At 35.6% G+C, this 25,919-nt stretch overlaps 1 protein-coding gene across 2 annotated transcripts; it reads left to right on the forward strand.

Moving 5' to 3' along the window:
* The first annotated feature begins 12,605 nt into the window (after nt 1–12,605).
* LOC129273311 (uncharacterized) lies at nt 12,606–25,258 on the forward strand. 2 transcript variants are annotated; one of them, XM_054910327.2, is made up of 3 exons: nt 12,606–13,069; nt 17,527–17,589; nt 21,377–25,258. In XM_054910327.2, the coding sequence occupies exons 1-3, from the start codon at nt 13,042–13,044 to the stop codon at nt 21,802–21,804; spliced, it is 519 nt and encodes a 172-aa protein (XP_054766302.2). In that variant the 5' UTR covers nt 12,606–13,041; the 3' UTR covers nt 21,805–25,258. The 2 variants fall into 2 exon arrangements, with proteins under 2 accessions (XP_054766302.2, XP_054766303.2); XM_054910328.2 differs by having other exon boundaries at nt 12,805–13,069; nt 17,530–17,589.
* Nucleotides 25,259–25,919: the final 661 nt, after the last annotated feature.

Consider the following 25,919-nt stretch of genomic DNA (forward strand, 5'->3'; position numbering starts at 1 on the left):
CACCTTTTCTATTTGTCTGTATTGTTTTCAGTTTCAGGTTTGTGATCCCAAGATATTTTTCTTTATACTTTCAACGAGAATGAAATGTCCCCTCCAACCACACACCCTTACACACCTGCACGCACCCAGACATAGACAATGGTAAATAAAGATGAAATATTCGGAGAGTCTGTGTTTATTTACCTACTGTGTATTTTGAAAAGACCTGATATTTTCGAAGGTCTATCCAGACAGACAAGGAGAGTTCGGATCGGAGTTAAAGAAGGGTGGAGCAATGAATAAAAAATCAAAACACATATCAGGTAGATCAAAGATTATGCAAGCTATATATATTCATTCTAAAATGGGGTTCGGGGTGATATATAGTCCTAGGCATTGTGGTCCCATGAACTTTCCCCCCCCCACACACACACACACACACCCTCACACACGTAACACAAGGGCCCGCATTCTGAAGTCGGGTTTAACTTGAACTCGGGTTTAAAGTTGTGGTTTAAGTATGGATAGCCAATTGTTACATAAATCACTAACAGTAGAGATATCACATTTCAGCTCATTTGGCTCTCAAACCATTCGTAATTATCTAGGAAGTATAAATAGATGATTGTCTTCACCATCCATGAATCAGGAAAGAGCACAGTAAACATAAGAAACATACAATAAAAATTTTGACACTTTTGGCTTCCCATAATTTTAGCACAGAGTTAGACCACGGTTTAAGTTAAACCTGACTTCAGAATACGGGCCAAAGACTTGTTTTCTTCCAGTTAGTGCTTCTTGTTGGTTCTCTTTGTAAAATCGATACCACTTGTCTCAATGCTTCTTGGTGATTTGTTTTAAGTAAATTTTGGAGCACCCCCCCCCCCCTTAGACCTACATAGAGTGCGCTTTATGAGAAGCAGAACACGCAGCAATGAGTCATGAACAAAACATTGCCCTTTTTAAAACAGTTTCCATAGTAATACATTCATAACGATATAACACTTTTTATTTTGACTGGAAGGAACACAATTGATATTGAATTGACCGTCGTGTTGATGTAACCTGTAGTGTCATTTTATTACGAGCTTCCATATTTGTCAAATCTATAAAACTTGAAATAATATATAATTTAATAAAAAATATACTAATAATTTTTTATGACAAGGGACGTGGAACGGTTTTGAAAGTGGGGGCTGACCATGCAAAAAATCACAATCAGATGGTCATTTTTTCGTTTTTGTACATGGTATTGGAAATAGTGGAGGGGCTTAAGCTCGCCCCCACCCTGGTTCAACAAGTAATAATTTTGTTTATCTTGCATCATACTTTAATGTCAATTTCTTTGTTCTGCTTGATCAATTTTCTATATCAAAACAACTTTTTGTTGGGATGAACTCTCATGTTCGGTGAATCATGATATTTCCCAACCATGCAGCTCGGTACGTGACACGACATTTGCTCCTGCGACATTTAGTCCTGTGACATTTGCTCTTGTCTGACTATCTCAGAGGACATAGGGTTAGGATTGTAATCGATGTTTTGTTTCAGAATAATGTAAAAATTACGATTAGGGTTTATTTAGATTCCGAGGTTAGGTTTTATGTTTGTTTTAACATGCAGATTATACATCGGAGCAATTGTCGCCGGATTAAATGTCATGGAACAGCTGAGTGTATCCTCGGATGAAAAAAAAAATGACAAAGACTTGTCAATGACGCGACGTCGAAGGAGAAATCCTGACAAAGAATGGGCAATATGAGTAGGCCTATAAAAGCAAGAGAAGTAAGGACATTTTAACAATACCCTTTTCATTATCACGGGAAGATGTGCCTTCGTCTGCATATGTTTACATACAGCGACTGATATTATAAGAATGGAAGCAAAAATTTCATTAAATTTTAGAAAAGAGTAATGTATCGAAATTTGGTTTTGAAGATGAATAATGATGAAAACTCAATGTTTAAGTCAAATTTGTTTCTCTTTCATTTTCACGATGTCTCACCCAATGTACATCATATTGTTTCTCATTTTTTATACATCATTGAGGATTTAGTGCAGCATAATAAACTAATTTGAAAAGAAAAAACAAACATACTCGAGAAATTCATTTCGAATGACAGAGGTTGATTTTTTATAGGTTTCCCTTTTTCCATTGTCGGTCATTTTAATAAAACTGTGATCAGTTTTCACTAGAACTTATCGTTAGCCGCAAGTTTGTATTCAAATATATCTAAATATAATACATCACCACGTTAATGAATTACAATAATTATAAGTAAAGCCTTGAGTTCAATAAAACCCTTGAAAACACAGTGTTTATGAAACAAAACGGATTATAAAATGCTTCCGAATAATCCCAATATATCCTCATAAGCTTAAAGTTCGATAAGATGTATATCACAGGGGCCGCGGAACGGTTTTCAAAGTGGGGGGCTGAGCCAAAAGTGGGGGGGGCTGACCATGCTAAAAATCACAATCATATGGTCCTTTTTACGTTTTTGTACACGGTTTTGGAAAAAAGTGGGGGGCTGAAGCCCCCCCCCCCCCCCCCCCAGCCCCCCGGTTCCGCGGCCCCTGTATCATGTTTAATATGGATATTTTTTGTAGGCTAACTAATTGCACGTTACCCAGATAGGCGTAGAAAATTGCTACCTTTCGCATGTACAGAGAATACTTACACTGAGAAGAATATTTGAGTAGATTTACAAGGATGGATGCTGTATTTTCACTCTAAAATAATACGGTAGGCTGTTCTCACTACGGAGCCTTTAAAGTGCCATCGACTTGACGACATAATAACCTTATTATGTCGATATGGCAAGATACGTTATCTCGCCAAGTCGACTTATAAAAAGTTATATGTCAACATGGCGAGATACGGTATCTTGCCAAGTTGACTTATAAAACGTTATATGTCAACATAGTCGACTTATAAAATATTATATGTCGACATGGCAAGATATGAAGTGTCCGTGGCCCGGCGAGAGTCCAAATATTATTATGTATCTCGTCAAGTCGATGGCACTTTAAACATTCCGTATCTCACATAGGTGGATAAAATGAGCTTATTTTGTCCACCTCTAGCATGTCTAGGCTATATTCCCCGTTACATTGTATTTGACTATGGGACTGCATATTCAGTTTATGGAAGAGTTAACAAAGATACCAAGTCTATGGGATTGTTATGCTGAATAAACTATTCTTCCAAAGGAATGTTTCATTAAAAAAAACAGACACACCCCACTTCTCCGATCAAAAATAATAAGATGGGAAGTGGTAGGAAGGCTACATGGCACAAATGAATAAACCACGAAACGAACAAAAAAAGACAGTAAAACAAACAAAATAACTCATGAAAGTATATGCATGTCATTCAGCCTAGCTTTGACATGACTGACTCTACGAATATCATGTGGAATGCATGCATAAATGTATATGCAAGTTTTCACTTATCCTATTCGTTAAGTCCACAGGCTCACTACAGTCATTTTGTTATCTGAACAAATGCGTTTGTAATAAAGAAAATATGTGACCAAAATGTCCAGAGAAAATGATGGTTATATTTACTTGTACGTCTTGCTATTTATTGTCATATTACGTCTCGTGCTAAAATGTTTACAGGATGACTTTTCTTCAATAGACATAATTATGTTTTTTTTTTCTTCTAATGCCATCGAATGGAGAATGCAACGAGAAATAATTTTCAAAACATATGAATTGAACCATACAGACTAAAATTTTCATTGTTGACAAACTTACTCAACTTAATGCAGGCGATGTCAAAGACATAATATTACAAAACTTGGTTTTCAAACCAAATTCAATTTCTCGTTATATAAATATATTAAATAATGAATAATTGCCACTACGTTTCAAGTAAATATTATAATCACAAACACGTAAAAGACAGGGGCAACACTATAGGGTAAGTTTAATTGATAGAAGTCCAAGTAGACGCCCCTCCACCCCTCTCTCCTCTCCCCCTCTCCCTCCCCTCTCCTCCCATCTTCTCTCTCCCTTTATCTTTTGCTCTCTCATTTCTTATTCATATATTTTACTTATCTCATTTTTCTCTTTTCCCTAAGTTATTTCACCTACTTTGAAATCCTGTGCTCAGGATCGCACTGTGTTTTGTTTTGGTCTGAGATAACTTGAATTTGTTTTTATCATGATAAAACTATTGGGGTTGTTCAGATCACAATATAATAAAGAAATCAGTCTACCGTGTCATGAATGCCCAGACTCGGGTTATAATCATTCTGTAGGAAACTTTGTAAGTATAATATGTTGACGATTTCTGGATAACTGTATCAATATAGGTTGACGATTTATGGACAACTGTGTCAGATAGTACTTATTAGTAAACTATGTTGACGATTTCTGGACAACTGTGTTAGATAGTATTTATAAGTATAATAGGGCGACGATTCCGGACAACTGTGTCATATAGTACTTATAAGTATAGTAAGGTGACGATTTCTGAACAACTGTGTCAGATAGTACTTGTAATTATGATCATAAAGGGACCAAGACAATCATGTGAAATTAAGGGTGTACTAGAAATCAGTAACACAGCTATAGGCAGAGTCAGTGTAGCATCTTTCGCATGAATTCAAATTGATGAAAATTTAATGTGGAAGGAGCATATTCAAAAAGGCCATGCGTGTAATAACATTTTCCCCATTTCGAACAAGCTCCAGACCACTATTTATACGTTTACATGTGTGAGATGTGCATAAGTTGTTTGAGCATTCAGTTTCAACACTTTTATACGACCTTCAAAAGGGACATTTACCACACTCATTAATGGATTACTTTAATTCAATGAACCATTATGTACTGATCAAGAGGGAGAGAGCATTTAATGCTAAGATTACCTACATGTAATACGACACATGGTACTTTGTCAATTTCTTTCACTGGCCATTATGGAATAATTTACCTATAAATATAAGGTAAGAAACAACAAAATCATCGTTTCGCAGAAATCTAAGGATTAAACTCTTGAGTTGTGATTGATCATTAACATTAAATGATATCATATTAAATCCTGTTTATTTGTTTTTCTTAAGTTAATTATTGTGAACCCATAGCCTTTTACTTTTCGATTCAGAATACAGTTAAAGAATCTTGGAGAACCTATATAGCACTCGTGCTAACTTTTTGTTGTCCGTTAAAAAACAAATTTTTTTTCTTTGCTTTTTTGCACTGTTAATAATACAATTTACTTCAATATCTTACCAATATTGATATTTGTTAATTTCAATTGCATGACAACTTTTTTGTTTCCAATGTTTAAGAAATCAACCAAATTATACATACAATACATATAGTACAGTTGATATAAGGATTGTATACAATGTACTTTGTTAATAATATTTGAATATGCTGGGTATGTGTGTTTATATTTTGACAATGTCATGAATTATGTGTAAATTTGTATTATGTTATTGTTGTTAATAAATTCACATTCAAATTCAAAAGTACTTGTAAGTATAATAGGGTGACGAATTCCACTGAAGACAACTGTTAGATAGTATTCATACGTATAATAGGATGACGGTATCTGGAAGACTCGTCACGTTTAGTTCCATGAATATTAAGTGCTACACTCTTTTAAAGGGGAATCAAACCCAAATAAAAGCTTGTTTTTATAAGGAAAAGAAAAATCAGAGAAGTTTATAGAAAGTTTGATATTGGACAAACAACAAGAAAGTTATGAATTTTTAAAAGTTGTAAATATTGGTGATCACTATACCCATGGAGACTTCAAATTGGCCGCATATGGGATGTCATAGTGATGTAAGGCAAGGACTTCTTTTCCATGTACTCCAATACATATTATGGCTAAAATGTTGTTTTTCCCAAAAGTTTTATTTCAAATTATATTTTTCTTTCATGAGAACATAAAGCAATATACTACCTGGGTTATATTTAGATTACCGCCCCAGGGGTTTGGGTACTTAGGAGAAAACCACAAATCCCTGATAACAAAGTACATGCATGGCCTATGGGAAATTTGTCCTTGCCCTTGTCATAATTATGGGAAAGTTGTCCTTGCCCTTGTCATAATTTACTTACCCAGTTGCCAATTTGAAATCTACATAGTACTAGCATGGACCTATTCGTAATAGGTCCATGGTACTAGTGATCTCAATTCTAAAGCAGCTATAATTTTCTTATTACTGGTCCGATTTCTTTCCCCTTTAAGTGTTGGGCAACATACTGTCCACGCATCAATTGGTTAAGACTTTATCCAATTCTGCTTAGTTTAAATCAATAATGTGTGCTTTGGTTGAGAACTACACAGTATTTGTTGAAAACTACCCAGAGTATGTTGCCCAGCATTTAAGAGTTTAAGGGGATTCATTTCTAACTTCTAGTCAACTATCATACCAGATCGATTCAAGCTAAACTTTAGTGTTTAGTTTGTTTAATAAAAACACAACCGAAGGGAAACATGCTCAAATATTATTTGAAATAGACCTATAGTAATATAATATTATATTGAGAAAATTACTCTGTTTTAGCCGAATGTGGATGATATATGTGACCAAATATTAATTGCAACCAGCAGATCGTTTCTACGAGTCGTTTATTTAGTTTGTTTTCCGAGTGCAACCTACGTGGCAATTCATTATCTTTTATCTGTATCAGCATTGAATGAATTCACACCTCCGTTCAAGAATGGTTTTATCCCGGTTTTATGAAGCTATCAAAACGTACCTAGATGACTCAGAGTTGTGAGAGAATTCGTCGTCAGGTGTGGAATATAATATACAAACCGTTTTAATGCGTGTCTTTTAAATGTGTTAAGAAAGGGTATATTTGGAGATACTTTTTGTCACTGTAGGCATGCAGTCAATGGGTCAGATGCATACAAAGTAGCAACTGCTTTTTCTAGGCTTTTGCTTGATATGCATAAAAATGAGCGAGCAAATGCTTTTGCTAGTAATTTTAAGCAATTGCTAACTGACTGCCAGCATATCCTTGACGATAAAGCTATAAAAAAGCGTATGCATAAAGCGAACATTTCGCTTGTGTGTTTAAGCAGTTGCTTGGTTTTTTTTTCAAGCTCCGTCAGAGCAGCTTGAGCGTTTGGTTGATCAGGGCGTTCGCGATTTTTAATCATGTTTATGCACCTGAGAGAGAGAACCCCAAGGTGTACCGTAGCCTACATGTACATGTTTTCTTCTTAATAATAAGAGCAAACCAAATGTCAAATATATAAATTTATCAAAAAGAAACAAGTCAGTTTGACACCACGTCTGAGGAAAAGATTTTATAGGTAAGAAGCGGTAATTTGCACTGCCACACCTTTGCGTTCGAGCACTAGCGTACCTACGGGCCACAACCCATACAAAAGACATATACCTGCCCCTTTTTTGCCCCCCTGACGAGCTTGAAGACCTTTATTGCCCCCCCCCCCCCCTGACGAGCTTTAAGACCTTTATTGCCCCCCTTGATGAGCTTGAAGACTATCTTTTGAATCTGAAGCGGTTCACCAATATTTTTGTCCGACAAGTTGTCAGATCTGACATCTTTCCTAGATTTTGATTGGCGGAGGCACTGTTATAGTAACTGTCGGATAAAACATGATTTGTCGGATGAAACATCCGAAAAGTCCTTTCATGAAACATGTGAAACGCTCCCCTGACTTCACTACACTGCAAAAACTCCGGTGTTGATTTAACACCAGCTCGGAATCTATGTATGTCCACACCAGAGAAGTGTTAAACAACACCGGTTTTGGTATTACATGTAGTCTAACACCAGATAGGTGTTTATACAACACCAATTAGTATTAAAACAGCATCGGTTTGATTCCAAACTGGTGCCGTTTCAATACTTCTCTGGTGTGGACATATTTGGGCTGCGTTTATCCGACCTCAAGCCAGAATCGTGATTTGAATCATGATTGGAATCATGATTCAAATCACAAACATGAATCACAATTACTACAGAATCAGGGTTTAGACGACCTTCGTTCCAACGCTGTTTCTCCTCGGATTCGGACCGATCCAGTGCGCATCACAGTGCGCAGTTTGACCCAGGAAGTATAGGTCAACGTTGGACACTTAATTGGAGGTCGGCGACGTACATGTGATGTGACAACGTGGGGCGCGCGCCTTGGCAAGAACCGGAAATAGCTCGACACAATGACGTCATATAATCATGATTCAAATCACGATATCGTTTATCCGAACATTTTCGTACGTGATTCTGCAGAAACGTCTTTCCAAACGCCCTTTTTTTCGTAGTTCATGTTTGTGATTCTAATCATGATTATATTCAATTTCGACTAAACGCAATCGTGATTCTGCAGAATCGTGATTTGAATCATGATTGGAATCATGATTATAGGGTAAAAAAGTGGCGGATAAACGCACCCATAGATTCCGGGCTGGTGTTAAATCAACACCGCAGTTTTAGCAGTGTAGAGCCTGTAAAAAGCTGAGCTCATCACTCCTTAGAATAAAATTTTGTGAAGATTAATGCATAAATAATGAGTTCAAAATAGAATTTATCAGCGTTTACTGACTTCTGTAATATAATAGCTGTTTTTCTCGCATGAAATTGGGCGATAAAATGATAATCGTTATGGAATCGTTACTAAAGCTTGAGGTTTAATGGCTGGGAAAGGGGGGACTCAATGCAGCACAAAATATTGTCACTGTTTCCCATGAAAAACTACCCCAAAGACTGCCAAAAAATAGATGGAAGGAAACATGTTTTCTCGTATATACACGTAATTAAAATTTCATTCTATTCCAATAATATTAATCAATTGCAATTAGAAAGAATTATATTTCATTCTCTTTCTCACATTACCAAGGACGCACCCCTTGATAGGATTAACTGTTACTATTTAATTTTCTAATGATCGCCGATATTTTTTTTTTAATATCTGGTGTTTTTGTACTTAAAGTGCTTTTGTATTGTTCTTTTTTTTTCTTCGAATTTATTACTGACAGGTTTTGTGTTCTTATTAATATTGTTATTAATGTTATCTTTCACTATGTTCCTCCAGCTTCAAAGGTTTTTTATAACCTTTGTGGAAAGCCACGCAAGTAATTTTGTATCCACATGTATTTCGATCTTTCTTTGTATTAGTGCTGCTCTGGTGATATTGTAATTCGCGAAATGAAGATTGCATTGAATTATAATATTTTCCTCTAAAAGGCGATCCATGGGGGCAATCAACGATACATGCAGTGGACCCCATGCAGGAGTGGACTATATCTGTATCTGTCCGTATCTGGGGGTGCTGCATGTGTTATTTTTCATAGGCAACACCTCCTGGAAATCTAGTGGTAAGTTGATGAATGACAGAAATGTAATGAAAATGAACGACGTTTTGTAGACCCCCGCCCCATTAAGAATTTTCCGACACAGTACTTAAAATAGTGTTTAAATTCACCCTTTTTCAGATCGGAATATTAAATATTTTCTGCTCGCGCTTCGCGCTCACATTATTGATTTTTATTTAAAAAAAAAAAAAGTATTCACAACGCCCAGATACTAAAGGGCTAACTTTAAACACGCGCACGCATGTTTATTCAGATACGCAGCTTGTTTTGGGGCTACTCCGGGCTGAAAATATTTATATCAAATACAATTTTATGAAAATCTGATAACAAATAGTTAAAGGGGAATCCAGCCTTGGCCATAAAATGTTGTGTTGAGAAGGAGAAAATAAATTAAACAGAATGGTGAAAGTTTGAAAGAAATCGGACAAGCAATAAGAAAGTTATAGCTGCTTTAAAATTGAGATCACTAATACTATGTAGATTTCAAATTGGCAACTGGGTAAGTAAATTATGACAAGGGCAAGGACAACTTTCCCATAGGCCATGTACTTTATTATCAGGGGTTTGTGGTTTTCTCCTAAGTACCAATTCCCCCGGGGCAGTAATCTAAATATAACCCAGGTAGTATATTGTCTTATGTCCTCATGAAAGAAAAATATAATTTGAAATAAAACTTTTGGGAAAAATGACATTTTAGCCATAATATGTATTGGAGTACATGGAAGAGTAGTCCTTGCCTTACATCACTATGACATCCCATATGCGGCCAATTTGAAGTCTCCATGGTTATAGTGATTACCAATATTTACAACTTTTAAAAATTCATAACTTTCTTGTTGTTTGTCCAATATTTTTCAAACTTTCTCTTATCAACTTGTCTGATTTTGCTTTTCCTTATAAAAACAAGTTTTCATTTGGGTTGGATTCCCCTTTAAGTTATTTAATTCTAAAGTTTGGCAATAGTTTATGAAAATTGTGATATGCATGTCGTCATGAATATTAAATAGGTGGGTTGACATGTGCGGAGATCTCTCCCCAAAGGTAGGGGGACCAGGGCCTGCATGGAAAATTTGACAAGCAAAAAATAAGAAAAAAAAGTTTTTCACCCAAAATGTAAGGTCATTTAGTCCAAAAGCTATTATTTCGATTGTGAAGTGATGTATTTTTCTCCATGAAAGACCAAAAATAGTAGGGGGACATTTGATATTGTGTCCCCCTACTATTTTTGGTAGGGGGGACACGTCCCCCTGTCCCCTCTGGGATTTCCGCCCTTGCGGGTTGAAGATTATACATCCCCACTATCCTGTTTCTTGTGTTATTACATGGAATCAAAATTATTTCATTTTTTCATCTAATAGACTAAATCAGTTGTCAATTCAACTGTTTTTTGGTTCTTGAAGGGAAAATATGAAATAAACCTAATTTTATATAATAAAATACAAAAGAACAATTGGGGATATGACATCATCAGTTTGCTCACTGAATATTAATGAAGACATGCTTAAAACTGTTTCACCGGAATAATGCTAATCTTTAAAATGCAATAACTTTGGTATTCCTTGTCGGATTTCTCTTTATCTGTTCAAACCATATTACATTCAGTGTGGAGTTTTAGATCAGAATATCAAAAATTTTCTGCTCGCGCTTTGCGCTCACATTATTAAAGGGGAATCCAGCCTTGGCCTTAAAAAGTTGTGTTGGGAAGGAGAAAAATAAATTAAACAGAATGGTGAAAGTTTGAAAGAAATCGGACAAGCAATAAGAAAGTTATAGCTGTTTTTAAATTGAGATCACTAATACTATGTAGATTTTGAATTGGCAACTGGGGAAGTAAATTATGACAAGGGCAAGGACAACTTTCCCATAGGCCATGTACTTTATTATCAGGGATTTGTGGTTTTCTCCTAAGTACCCATTCCCTTTGGGCAGTAATCTAAATATAACCCAGGTAGTATATTGTTTTATGTCCTCATGAAAGAAAAATATAATTTGAATTTAAACTTTCAGGAAAAATGACATTTTAGCCATAATATGTATTGGAGTACATGACAGAGTAGTCCTTGCCTTACATCACTATGACATCCCATATGCGGCCAATTTGAAGTCTCCATGGGTATAGTGATTACCAATATTTACACCTTTTAAAAATTCATAACTTTTTTGTTGTTTGTCCAATATTGTTCAAACTTTCACCTATCAACTTGTCCGATTTTTCTTTTCCTTATAAAAACAAGTTTTCATTTGGGTTGGATTCCCCTTTAATGTAAGAATATGTCCAATTACCCATCATTTTCTTGATTTTCAAAACATGAATAGAATGTCCCAATTATAGGTCTGGAATCTCAAGCTCGCATCAATTGTATAGTTATATACCTACCCTGTTCATGATTAGAAAAGTGCTTAAGATGTCCTGATTTTAGGTCTGAAATCTCATTTTTAAATCCGCTCGCGCTTCGCGCTCGCATCAATTGTATAGTTATACACCTATCCTGTTCTTGATTAGAAAAGTGCTTAAGATGTCCCGTTTTTAGGTCCGAAATCTCATTCTTATTTCCGCTCGCGCTTCGTGCTCGCATCAATTGTATAGTTATATACCTATCCTCTTCATTATTAGAAAAGTGCTTAGAATGTCTCGTTTTTTGGTCTGAAATCTCAATTTTGTTTCCGCTCGCATCTTATCCTGTTCATGATTGCAAAAAGTGCTTAGAATGTCCAGTATTTAGGGCGGAATGTCAATTTTTTCAGCTAGCGCTTCGCGCTCGCATTATTTGATTGTTGATATATGAATCGTCTTAATGGGTATACTGCAAACATTCCTTATAACACTTCCCTTTCGATCAGACCAGAGCGTATATAAAAAATATCTGCTCGCACTGATCACGTTCGCAGTTATTATTATTTTGTTACATACGCATCTTGTTCAGGACCACAAACATTGCTCAAAATGTTCAATTTTTCAGGACAAAATACATGAATTTCCCCCAAAAAAATAGCTCGCGCTTCGCGCTCGACTTATCTCATTATATATCTATGTTCTTTTATAAGAAGAAAGCTAAGAAGTGACTGTCATATATATGTATATATATATATATATATGTGTGTGTGTGTGTGTGGTGCCCTTAGAGGTGTGTGTGTGTGTGTGTAATTATGGAAAATTCAATTGTGTCCCCTCCCCCCACCTTTGAGGAGAGATTTCAGCACCCCCACTGAAAAAAATCGTTCCCAGGTCCCTGCTGTACTCCTTTGTATTCAAACTCTTTCATCCACAATAATCACAGATTGAATAGGCGGATTACAAAAGAATACGGACATGTGGATGCAGATAGATACGAACGGTCAACACTAACAAACAAAAATCATCCGATGGAATGGAATGATTTCATAACTATAAACTTCTTAACTAAAGTTCTCTGTCGACCGCCACACAAAATCACCTCTCCCTTGCATTCCTGTGTCTTTTGAAAACCTCACGCTCTACTGCACATGCCATTACCACCTAAACCTTTTGTTCGCTAAAAAGCTTTCCTTTTGATCGAGTTTACCCCCGTAAGGGTCACATTATTCAGATCAGTGGTAGCCACGCATGCTAAAAGAAACGTTTTCGCCTTCATGAAGAAAGCACCGTAGTGTGCAGTGTTTGAAAAGTAAAATATTCTTCCATAATGGCGGCTACTATCAGGTCTTGTTAAATGCAGAATAGGAATTGTGGAATCTTTCAAGTGACGGCCATTAGAGGTGAGGAGCGGAGATGGCGTCAAATACCAATTCTTCACCTGGTGAGTGTTGTATAGGCATATATTATTACTAGTATGATAAAATAGTAGACACTTTCATCCAGGCATATCGACTTGTTACTTAATAATCTACTTTCAAAATGTCAAAGGTAAGTTATGATGCATGTATACATTTTGCTACATAATTCAGAGACAAACAGGTTTATGTTAAATGTTGTTTTCTGTTTGATATTATACATGTATGTTATTTTTAACTGTATAGTTTTATCTGCATGACCCTGATGCCTGCGGAAGTATAGTCTGCTTGCTGAGGTAGACCTCATGCTTAAATAAAATAAAATAAAATGAAGTGTCTCTATAATGCAAACCTCCTGCAATGTAACAACCTTCCAGTTGAGTAGGTCAATGATTATCATCCAGTAAAGATTGCAATATAACACTATTACACTATGTTAATGAAAAAAAAAACGGGCGTATTGGTATGACCCGAAATACTGAGGGGTAATTCTGATACAATCACATTTTCTTTTATACAAAATTCGAGAAAGAAATCTCACATTTTTTTAGATTCAGGTGTTGATTTGAAATAATATAGGCCTAAGATTTATCACAATCAAAATCCTATTGTGTCACACTTCTCTATATACACCTTATAATCACAAGAATGCTTATGAAAGTCGTTTAAATGACACCAAGTAATGATCGCCAAAAAGTTTCCTGTATTTAATTTCTACTTTGGTTATACATAATGCATCTTGTTTTTAAATCATTCATTTTCAAGCATTATGTTCACATCTTTGTAAACGATTCTCGCACTTTACATGGGTATTTATGGAAAAAAACGTGTAGCCTATTCGTCCAAGCATTTATCCATGGTCCAAGTGTTTTTAAAAAAATATGGCACTTTCATGATTGTTAGAACTTAAATAATAAACGGTCTTAATGTCGGAATTGCTAAAAGCAGACAACCACTAGCGTACCTAAGGGGGGGGGGCAGGGGGCAGACTGCCCCCCTGACGAGTCACAACTGATCCATTGGACGTGCTCCTTATGAGAAGCAACATCAATAATTTGTAATGTATAAAAGCAATGAAAACAGACGTGTGCCCCCTCTTTTGAACCTGAAGACTTTTTTTTTTTTTTTTTTTGCTTGTCAATTTATTTTTTTGGTAAGAAATCCTTTATTTGTGGTTGAAGACCTTTTTTTTCAAAAAAATTTGCCCCCCTTCTGGAAAATCCTAGGTACGCCCGTGCAGACAACTCAATTACTGTTACTGTCACCTGACTGTATACTACTCCACCCCCCATCCCCTTTCACAAAGTATATCCATCTCTTCTTAATTTCAGCATTTTCAAGCACTTGAGTATTCTGCTACTACTTCTTCTGCTACGTACTGAGTTTCCATAATAACTATCTACTTTGTTTGACATTGGTCTAGACATCCAGCCTATCGTGTTGTTGAATTCGTTCTAAATCAATAAAAACGATTTGGACACAGAATCACCACGCCTTATCAATATTGTTATTTCCTTGTAAGGCAGTTTGTTTGTTTGTTTGTTTGTTTGAGGGAATTGGGTGAATTTTGACATAAAGTTCACTGTTAGCTAGTAATTGTTTGTTATTGTTGGTGTCCCTATTCTTTATGTGTTTCATTAGTCATGTAAACAGACATTATTGCTTACCATCTTACAAACAAAATTGTGCGCATTGGAACCTTACTGTCCCCTATTTGGAATCGTCGAGAAATCATTTAAACTTTAGCTGGTTGAGCTGACTTCTTTTTAGTCTGTGATACCATTTTTTCTTCCTCAAGACTTTTTTCTTAATTTCATGCACTATTAAATATACTTGTAATTTTACAGAGATAAATCGTAAATTTACAGGATGTTTACCTTTTAAAACAGACGACACAATGATTTAACAAACCAAACGTAATAAAGCAGTGATATGTAACATAGAATTACAAGTTAAATGTAAAACAAAGTAAAATATAATATTCTTTGTTAAAATACCAACCGTAACTATCGTGTTTTTACGTTGATTGCAGTGCATCCATTGTATAAATAGGTTCGTATTTGTAAATTAACGGCGATTTTCATGTTAAATTAATGTTAAAATTGTGTTTTTTTCAGTTATCTAGTTTTTTTTTAGCATTTTTACAGCCCATCGTACATGTAATTAAACAGTTCATGCTGTTTGTGAGTCCCAGCTGCCAATAATAATTACTGTTTTTTACAGTTTTATTTTTAACTGTATAGAAACCATTTATTAAAGAGATATATAGGCCTATATTTTTTTCTTCCAGAGATAGTGCATCGACCTACCTTTCAATCTCTCCATTTTGTTCCAGTTTGAGCATTGAATTACAAAAATATTAAGTTTTGCTTTGCCATAATTTGTTGGTTTTCCGTGTTGTTTTTTTGTCTGTGTTAGTTTTCTGCTCCTCTTTTGTTCTTCGTCGTTGTTTTTCGTTTTTTGTTATTTATATTCTTGAGTATCATGGTGCTATTTCAAGCCCTTGTGGAATATTTTGGCTCTTGAATGAGCTACCTAAGCTGCGTCCAAGCGTGGAAATGGTTCGATCGATGGGTGTTACAAGCGACTAAATCCGATTGCACACCACTTTCCTATATCATTAACAATATTCAACGTTACCCATTAACCCTGATCTCATTTATGATAATTACAACCGTATAGTTCGTCTACTTCGTTGGTCTAAATATCACTCAGTCGATTCGATATTTTTTTTACTGATTTCCAGTAAGGCTAACGACCATTTCGAGTAATATCCATTTTGTTATAAATTAAAATTTCATGTTCATCGGCTTTTGAAAATTAAAATGACAAGCCAAACTCTGGGTTTAGGTATAAATCTTTTGAATCAGAGTAATCTTTTTTTACTTAAATTTAGAATTCATTTAGGCTATCTTTTTTGTATATCAGGAGACACTCAGATGGGGCACCAAAGGACTAGATAATTTATTTAAAGAAAAAATAATAGAATTAGATGGAAATTTCTCACGCTAATTCTAGTTGTTTTATTTTCTTATATAGTCATTTGAGACTAGAATATCTTCGTTTTGACGAAATCATACAGGCGACACTTTTGTTGGCCTGTACAAAAAACCCCACAAAAATGTTTGGATTATCATTGGGGCTCATTGATGTTTCTTATGCTCGTCGACGTGTAATCATATCGAGCCAAGAAAGTCCCAAATCATCCATTTCAATTCCAATTATTTGGTATTACGTAACAATAGTTTGCAAACAAATCACCGTGAACGACTTAGCACTTGTACACTCTTTAACGTTCGTAGGAGATCTGTATCTATAAGGATGAGAAATGTGGATAAAACAGGATAAAATCCAAGATAGATTTAGGAGAACACACCCGATTATTATTGTCAAGCCTATTCAGAAAATACCAGTCGGCTTTCCATAATACCACTCTGTGCCTGGAGCTATATGAAAATCTTCCAATTTCATTCATTAAAAATAGTAGACCCTAATTCTAGCGACTCCTCACAATGTACATTACAAATAGATAATCTTATAAAGGCAGGGAGGGGGTCGCGAGGGTATACTTGGTTTTCTCTGCACAATAAGTAAACTTAAATATTTGAGAATATTAAAGCGTTGTTAGGATTATAAATTGAGATAACTATGATTAGGATTAGAAATTGAGATAACTAAGAAACGGTCAGAAATAGAGCGGCCCTATGTATTTTTATAGCAGGGACAAGCAGGTCGTCGGATAAGATGGCCAAAGTTGACATTTTTTCTTTATTGAATAACTGGGGTAACATCGCATGACCCAGAATTGAGAATTCTCTCTTTTTGTATATACTTTTGGTCTTTCTTTTTAATCCACTTTCTTCCTCTTTTCGTTATAAGGGTGGTTGCGCGCCCCACACCCGTGTAGCAACGCGGCTGTTTGAGAATGTTAAAATTATTTTGCAAATTCATCAGCTTATTTTTGTTTGAAATACAAAATTATGTTTATATTTGTTGTGTCAATCACATTGTCCTTATTCTTGTGAAGTCGAATTAGATTATCCATACCTTCTCTCATTTCAAACATAATTATATTTATCTTTTATCTATGTCCAATTCCTCGTTCGAAACCATTCCTGCTCTGTTTAGATATAAAATAGTGATGCTAGTGATGAAGACGAGTCAAATGAAGATTTAATTTATTTGTGTTTGTCTTTATTTCCCCTAATAATGTAACTCTATTTAAGAACATGTACTAACTTCATTTATCTGCTAAATATTATATCATCTATCTTCAGATGAGTTAGGCTCCTACAGTATTAGATATGTCCAATCATTTCAATGTCCAATCATTTCAACCTCGCAAAGTGAAATTTCACACAAAACGAAATGATCGTTGAATATTTTTATTCTGTTCCACTTTTGGCTTCCTCGAATAAACATAACTCAAATCATGCATTTTAATGGCTATCAGACTTTATTTTCTTGTTTTATCTTGATACAGCAGGAGCAACGCCTCTGTCAACAGAGAGTGATGGACAAGAGAGTGAACAAACCGTTATGACGGGTGAGATAACAATCTAGGAGCCTGGACTCAGGTTCGGGGCATGGAAGATGAGGGCGAGAAAAAAACACTGACTGACTGGACATAGTAGTATATTCAACATGTTCAATGATATGCACACATTTATATGAAATACGCCTGCTTTTACTTTCTTTTATAACCGTCATTTACATTTCCCTGATTTTACCTAGTTATACCAATTCAACGTTGTGTTGTTTGCATGAATACACCTTAATCTTTCCGGGACTGAATCGCCCCTACCTCAAAGACATAAAGAGGCACAATTCAGGCGAGCTGAATTAGGCTACAATTAAAATTACGAGCTTACAAAACTTTGACCCGTTTTAGTATTTTGTCAGATTTAACATCCAAAAAGTCAACTAAAATTATTCTTTGAAAAAATGTAGCGCAGCTATCTATATTTAAAAGCAAGTTTTGAAAAAAATTGTTTTGTTTAGAAAATTTTGGGTCTCCATCTCCCCCACCCCTCCCCTTCTATCAATACGCAAGTGTCCTCCCTAAGAATTCTAATGGGAAAATAAAAATTCGCCATTCTCCCAATTTTTATTGAAGGATAAAGGATGTAAATAAAGGAGATAAATAATTATCTTTATGACATCACCTTCAGACGATGACGGATCAACCAAGTTTACTTTTCTCGAAGACAGTAAATAAAGTGCTCCATAGTGAATATTATGTCCGATTGGTCTGGCCAATAGGCCTAACCTTGAGACTTCACAGATAATTTCATGAGCCGGTCGACCCATGCACGTCCCTACACCAGTTCAATGAATAATAAATGTATTTTTTTTTTATCGTTGTTATAATATTTTTGCAGTTGTTGTTTTGGTAAAAATGCCATATGACCTCTGTTTGAGATCCTAATTCACATGCATGTACTCATTTTAGTCATTACATTCCAATTGAGCTACTAGGCCTAACTAACTGTTCATCCTTTCATTAACTTTTCTATGGCATACAATTTCTAAATACATATTTAGGCCTTTAACAGTTTAAAATGAAATTAACTACATTTGCCTGACGATATATCGTGAAAATTATTTCTCTTTTTTTATCTGACATAATAATTATATAGATTTAATATTTATCGATGTAGGCCCATATAGTTTGCTCTTTCTCCGATATTATACTTTCATTACATATATTTATCAGTCATGCAATACATTTATTTAAGATGATGTTTGAATGTTTGCGTGGTGGTATGAATAATCGCAAAAGTGATTTACAGTACATCGTTGTGTAAAATTATTGTTAATTTTTGCCATGTATATAAAGCATAAAGGGGCAACACACCAAACAAAGGCTTATCGGCGCTAAAAATTATTGTGAGCCTTCCATTAGCTGGAGAGACTAAAAATGAATCATGTTATATGTTTAGAATAACAACAATCACTGGCTATTACGTTTATTATTTAATTCCTAATGAATATAATGGAGGAAACTAAAAAAATATACATATAGAACGGGTAAAGTAAAACAAAACTACCGATTTTGTTATTTTGAGTAGGAGGGGGAATATAGGCAGGGTGCCAGGGTCAGAACCATCTTTTACCCCACCATAATCATCTACAAATATCTATGCAGGAAATAAGGGCGTGGCTGTATTTCAAAGGTGTGGACGTATTCATTCTATTGTTGTTTTCATGGCCATGCTTTATAAGAAAGTCATTCAATTTGAATGTTTCCTGAATGGCATTTACCACATCATCTGCTGGCCTTAAGTAGACGATATGTTCATTCGTGATCATTAAAAACATGTCCTTTATTTTTCATAGATTATCATGATAATGATTCTAACCTTATCAATCTCCAATTATTATCATAAACATTATCCAGTTCAATTCAATTGTATCTATTTGCATCATTGATTAAAAAAATATCACGATTGAAATATAAATCAGAACTTCGACGAAACTCACCAGCAATACGTATCTATGAGAACGGGGTTATCATAATTATCGTTATCAGAAGTATGGAAGTAGTCCCCCCCCCCCCCGAAATTTTGAAAACAATTTTTTACTTGAAATTTTCACAAAATTCGCCCAAAGTGGGCACGAAGTCCTTTAATTTCACTTAAGAAAATACAAAACACCCCCATGACAAACTCGATCGCCTCGCTCCCTACTTTTTAGTTTCTTCAAAATTTTCATGCACCTTGCCACCCCCCCCCCCCCCCTTAAGCAAATCTTTGTACGGTCATGACCAAGACCACTCGGCGAAATCATCTCCACCAAAATTATTGTTGATATTGATACTTTTGGTATCACACCTAAAAGTTTTCTTGCCTTAGGGGTCCTTACCGGTAGCGTTGCTTTGAAATCACCCTACTAACTTTTGACGCATGTGTAGCTTGGTATATTATTATTTTTTGTTGTTGCTCCTCCTCATCTTTTTCTCTCTACGATTTATCGTAACTTTTTTTCAACACCAACGAGTTTTGCCATTTGTGCCTCTTAAAAGGTGTTCTGGTGCATTGGGGTATTAAAGTACTGTGGTAGAGTACTCTTATGGACACCTGATAAAACGTCAGGATTCGAACTTATGTCCCTGACTTGAGAAAGGTATTTTGTACATTGCTTGTCACGTATTCCGGATGGTGATATTCAGGTCGATCTTGACGTAACCCGAAACACACGCACATTGGGGCTATTAAACGAAATAATTCAACTATAGAAGTAACCTATATGGTAACTACTATTAAGCTTGTACATGGATTAAAAAAGGTGTTGTGTTGTGTAAGCTGAAATAAGTCAATCAGTTTCCTTTCATTTCAAAAGTGTTAGTTTAGTCTACGACTGACGTCACCATCCGTACAAGACTTTTCCACTCAACATATTTATTGGTTAGTCTATGACATAATGTCCGGGTATATAGGCACTGAGAGTATGCACAGGCCGGATTTGAATAGGACTTTGTCCCGTTTATATTTGCTTGAGAGATTTACATTGTCTGAATTGGTTTTTATGAACTGAGAAATATACACATACTTGTGAGGAGGATGGGGAAATATGCACGTATGAGTATCCATTGCTTTTTAAGGTTTGTGCGTTGTCTTGTCAGGAAACATTTTTATGTATTTTTAACTTCCTTTAGTCAGTGATAATTTCATTTTGTTCATTTTGCATCGCACCAAATAAAGTTCTAAGCATTCGTTTAATGTTGGGGTGCAAGCCCCCCCCCCCCAAAAAAAAAAAATACATGTTTTTTTTTTCGTTATTACTCTATACCGCAGTCGTTATTTCTGTTTAATCATTTCGTTTTCTCCTCAATAAGTCCGGATAAAATCATACGCAAGATTTTCAGTACAGCTTTGGCTTGATTTCCCGATATGGCAATATGTATTAAAGAAAACTATTGCCTTTTTGTTGATTTTCATGAACTTTCAAGTTTCGGTTTCTTCTATGTACATAATTGGTTATATTCAATCAAATAAAATTCAAGTGGCGTCCCTCAAGGTTGACTAATTTTTTAAAATCGATACCAAATCGATCCAAAAATCAATGTAATACATGTTTGTATTATTGTTGTGGATAACCTGCGAATGTAAACTTATCAGTCGTTATCCACCCCCTTCTATCTCTCCCCCCTCCCCCTCTCATTATCTTTCATTTACATTTGTACTTTACATGTATATCTACTTTTATGTATTGTTTCATAGTTATTACTTAATGTCTTTGTGTAATGCACTTTACATCTCTCTAGAAAAGATGCCATAGAAATGTTATTTACTTTTTTCATGCTTTATTGCTCTCTCTTTAACTCATCCCAGAGTTCGTCATCGCTATCACAGCATTCTGTAGTCTAATATTCATCTTCTGTGTGGCGTTCGTCTTCGTCTTCGCTTATTGTAAACATATCCACCGAGAGGAAGAGGAAGACGAGGGAGAGTACATCGGTGATGAGGAGAGCTTACCTGGTTCAAGCCAACAAAGTTATAATAATTACCCACGAAAACACTTACGAGAGCATCTTCAAGGTCATCCACAAGGACATCATCTAGGTCACCCTCAAAATCAACTTCAAGGTCATCACCTAGGTCATGCCCAAGGCCATCATGAAGGGCATAGGAATCACGTGCTAAGCGTGTGGGACACTTATCCATTGTACTACGTGAGGGAGAAGTCGCTGGCGGAAAAGTTTTGGGAGTCGGAGGCGGTTCGGAATCCGAGGCATATAGGACCGGCAGTTATATATTAACTAATCTCAATTTAAGTATAGAATTTCGTTGCTTCTGAGAAGCTTGTGTATGATGTAAAAGTCGGTTACCCGGATATACTGGCAGGTTTCAGTATGATGGTTCAAAATTTATTGCTTTGAACAACCTTTATAGGATAGTCTGCAGGCACAGACCCTTGACACTTTATTTAAAAGGTGGGTTTCAAAATAAATCTAAAAACAAAAACAATCTCCATTATGGAATGTAATATAGATACACTATAATACCATTTAACCTTTTGTAGGCGTAAAATTCAGTCGTCGGTTTGGTTCGACAAACCGAAAGACCTACAAGGCCTATATGCATGCACTGAGGTAGTACTCAATTATTAAGATTTTTATTTTATTTAAAGCAAACGTATTGTTTTAACCACGATTATTAAAGAACAACCTGTACCTTTAGGACAATTTTTACGTAGGCATGAACAAATCTATATACATGTAGTTTTATACGTAATTGTAAATAAGAACGTTATGTTGATAATGGTTGGTCGTGGTGACCCTTTAGGCATATTGAGGAAATTATTGACGAGGGCGATTGAAATATGTATTTGAAATTATTTCATTATTTGCAAGAAAAGTACAATTTGCTTCATGCAGTATGAAAGTATCGTCATATGTGAATAGTAAAAACAGTACAAATTTCCTTGAAAAAATTATAGTCAGCATCGAGCAGGCGTGCAAGGAAGGGATTTGGGCAGCAGAATCTGCGGGGTTAACCAGTATGCATTAGGAAGACCACGCCGGTCATTATACAGTATTAAAATACCCGATGTTAATCCAGCACACATTGATGTTATTACAACATATTTGATTGTTATTGAAATGCTGGTATATAGTGTTTTTTTACCTGATTGCGAAGAAAGCATGAATGCTTGTAAGCAAGCACCCAGGCGACCTACGGCCCAAGGTCCTCTCTGAGAAACCTAGTAATAGGGATTAATGTATTACCAAAGGGCGTTCACGCACCAAGTGGGAATCGAACCCGGATCACCGGAATCTGAAACCCCCGCTCTAAACCTATCGCTCATCTGAATAACATTCTCTTTGGTGTTTAGTGCTAACTCTTATTTTAACACCGTATAGGTTGTAGTCCTCAATACCACCTTGTATCAGTTTGAACACCCCTCATCCTAGTTTTTACAGTTTGGAAACGGATTTATTGCCAGATCTTGATGCTTCCAGATGATATTTTGTTTACATCAGTTTTACTTGTTAGCCATGGAAAAGGAACGAATTAAACCGTGAAATTGTGTTTCACATATACCTTCTAATTTCTATGACAAACTAAGTTTTTAGCTGTCATTGTTATTTACGGAAATATTTTAAATATGATCGGGTATTATTGAGTGTATGTAAAACTACGTTGCGAGGGTCCTGGGGGTGCTGAAGCACCCCCAAGATTTTCCTGGATGTGCCGCGTGTATTATTTTCCATATAGGAAGCACCCCTGAAATTCTGGAAGGTGTGAACAATATAACCAAAATGACCTTCATTTTGTAGTGAAACTTTTTTTTTATTCCTTGGAACCAAATCCACCATTTCGTAATGAAAATCTTTTTTACTTTTCAAATTTACATCAGCACCCCCAGTGAAAAAAATTGTTCCCAGGGTCCTGCGTAAGTATAGATTTATGTGCATTGATTTACTTTATTCAATATTTAAAAAATATCAAGTTTAATTGGCATAAACTGGGGCTGAATAATGAAGAGTGAAAATGTGTACACAGTAAAAACAGGGGTAAAAACGTAGTTTAAAATTCTTATACAACGCTGTTGGTTTAAACAAGTGCAAAAAATCTCAAACAAGAAAGTTTAAATTATAACACTCATAATTCTAAATAGATTAAGCAAGGTTGATTAAACTGTTAATTACTGTAAGGTTCATGTGGCAAAGAGCGTTGTATAAAATTTCCAATAACATTTTTACTGTGTGTGTTGTTTAAGTTGAGTAATGCAGCTTAAATAGTTCTGCTTTGCAATATGTATCATTATCTTATATGGTGTAAGATGGGATTATCTATGCTTGGGGATAGAGAGTACGCCCATGATTTATATTAGTTTCATTATTAGGGGCGTAATGGAAAATTGATAAAATAGAAATATGATTTGTTAAAGTGATTGCTATATTGCATTGAGCAAACACCTGATTTACCACTCTTCATCCAATATAAGGCACGTTAGTTCATACAATGGTTAGATGAGTTCTTTCGAGATTCATAGCATCAATTGGATGAAACTGGCGTGTCCATGCATTTTAGAAGTTTTAAGCAGTAATTATAAGTGATTTCATATACATAATCATCATCATTTTCGCCACCACAACTATCATGATCATCCTCATATCATGATCATCTTCTTCATCATCATCATCATCACCACCACAATCGTCATTATCACCATCATCATCACCACCACAATCGTCATTATCACCATCATCATCACCACCACAATCGTCATTATCACCATCATCATCACCACCACAATCGTCATTATCACCATCATCATCACCACCACAATCGTCATTATCACCATCATCATCACCACCACAATCGTCATTATCACCATCATCATCACCACCACAATCGTCATTATCACCATCATCATCACCACCACAATCGTCATTATCACCATCATCATCACCACCACAATCGTCATTATCACCATCATCACCACCACAATCGTCATTATCACCATCATCACCACCACAATCGTCATTATCACCATCATCATCACCACCACAATCGTCATTATCACCATCATCATCACCACCACAATCGTCATTATCACCATCATCACCACCACAATCGTCATTATCACCATCATCACCACCACAATCGTCATTATCACCATCATCACCACCACAATCGTCATTATCACCATCATCACCACCACAATCGTCATTATCACCATCATCATCACCACCACAATCGTCATTATCACCATCATCACCACCACAATCGTCATTATCACCATCATCATCACCACCACAATCGTCATTATCACCATCATCATCACCACCACAATCGTCATTATCACCATCATTATAACTGGTGTAAATAATGTGAAAGTTATATTATTAGGGGAATCATCATTGCTATCAGTTTATTCTTAATATTTTTAGTATCAATCATCATCAATATTATTATTGTTAGTAGTTTTTTTAATATATAAATTAGTGTTATTACTAATTTCATTGATTTTTATTGTTATTGATATTATCATTGTTATTAGCACAATTACCAAGAGTATCATGATCATCATTTTAGTAGGAAGGGATTTCTAATCTTATACTCACAGTGCAGAATATATGACAAAGTTCTCTACTTTGTCTCGTGCAATAAATACATGATGATCATTCTTCTAAATATGCATAGTTTCTTCGATTTCTGATAGTACTCCATTGTATGAAATAAACCAATAAATTCATCTAAATTTACATAAGTATGTATCAATTATTTTCGATGATTTTACGTCGTTTTTGTCTCACCTGCATAGCAGAGTGAGACTATAGGCGCCGCTTTTCCGACGGCGACGGCGACGGCGGCGGCGGCGGCGGCGTCAACACCAAATCTTAACCTTAGGTTAAGTTTTTGAAATGACAGCATAACTTAGAAAGTATATGGACCTAGTTCATGAAACTTGGCCATAAGGTTAATCAAGTATTACTGAACATCCTGCCTGAGTTTCATGTCACATGACCAAGGTCAAAGGTCATTTAGGGTCAATGAACTTAGACCATGTTGGGGGAATCAACATCAAAATCCTAACCTAAGGTTAAGTTTTTGAAATGTCATCATAACTTAGAAAATATATGGACCTAGTTCATGAAACTTATACATAAGGTTAATCAAGTATCACTGAACATCCTGCACGAGTTTCACGTCACATGACCAAGGTCAAAGGTCATTTAGGGTCAATGAACTTTGGCCGAATTGGGGGTATCTGTTGAATTACCATCATAACTTTGAAAGTTTATGGATCTGATTCATGAAACTTGGACATAATAGTAATCAAGTATTACTGAACATCCTGTGCAAGTTTCAGGTCACATGATCAAGGTCAAAGGTCATTTAGGGTCAATGAACTTTGGCCAAA

Source organism: Lytechinus pictus, chromosome 12 (assembly GCF_037042905.1).
Source record: "Lytechinus pictus isolate F3 Inbred chromosome 12, Lp3.0, whole genome shotgun sequence".
NCBI lineage: Eukaryota > Metazoa > Echinodermata > Echinoidea > Temnopleuroida > Toxopneustidae > Lytechinus > Lytechinus pictus.

What these genes read in the sequence shown, in the direction of transcription:
- LOC129273311 (XM_054910327.2), top strand. Translation starts at nt 13,042, where the DNA reads ATGGCGTCAAATACCAATTCTTCACCTG. An exon ending in AAATACCAATTCTTCACCTG is followed by an intron (nt 13,070 to 17,526) that starts GTGAGTGTTGTA and finishes ATCTTGATACAG; the next exon opens with CAGGAGCAACGCCTCTGTCA. An exon ending in TGAACAAACCGTTATGACGG is followed by an intron (nt 17,590 to 21,376) that starts GTGAGATAACAA and finishes AACTCATCCCAG; the next exon opens with AGTTCGTCATCGCTATCACA.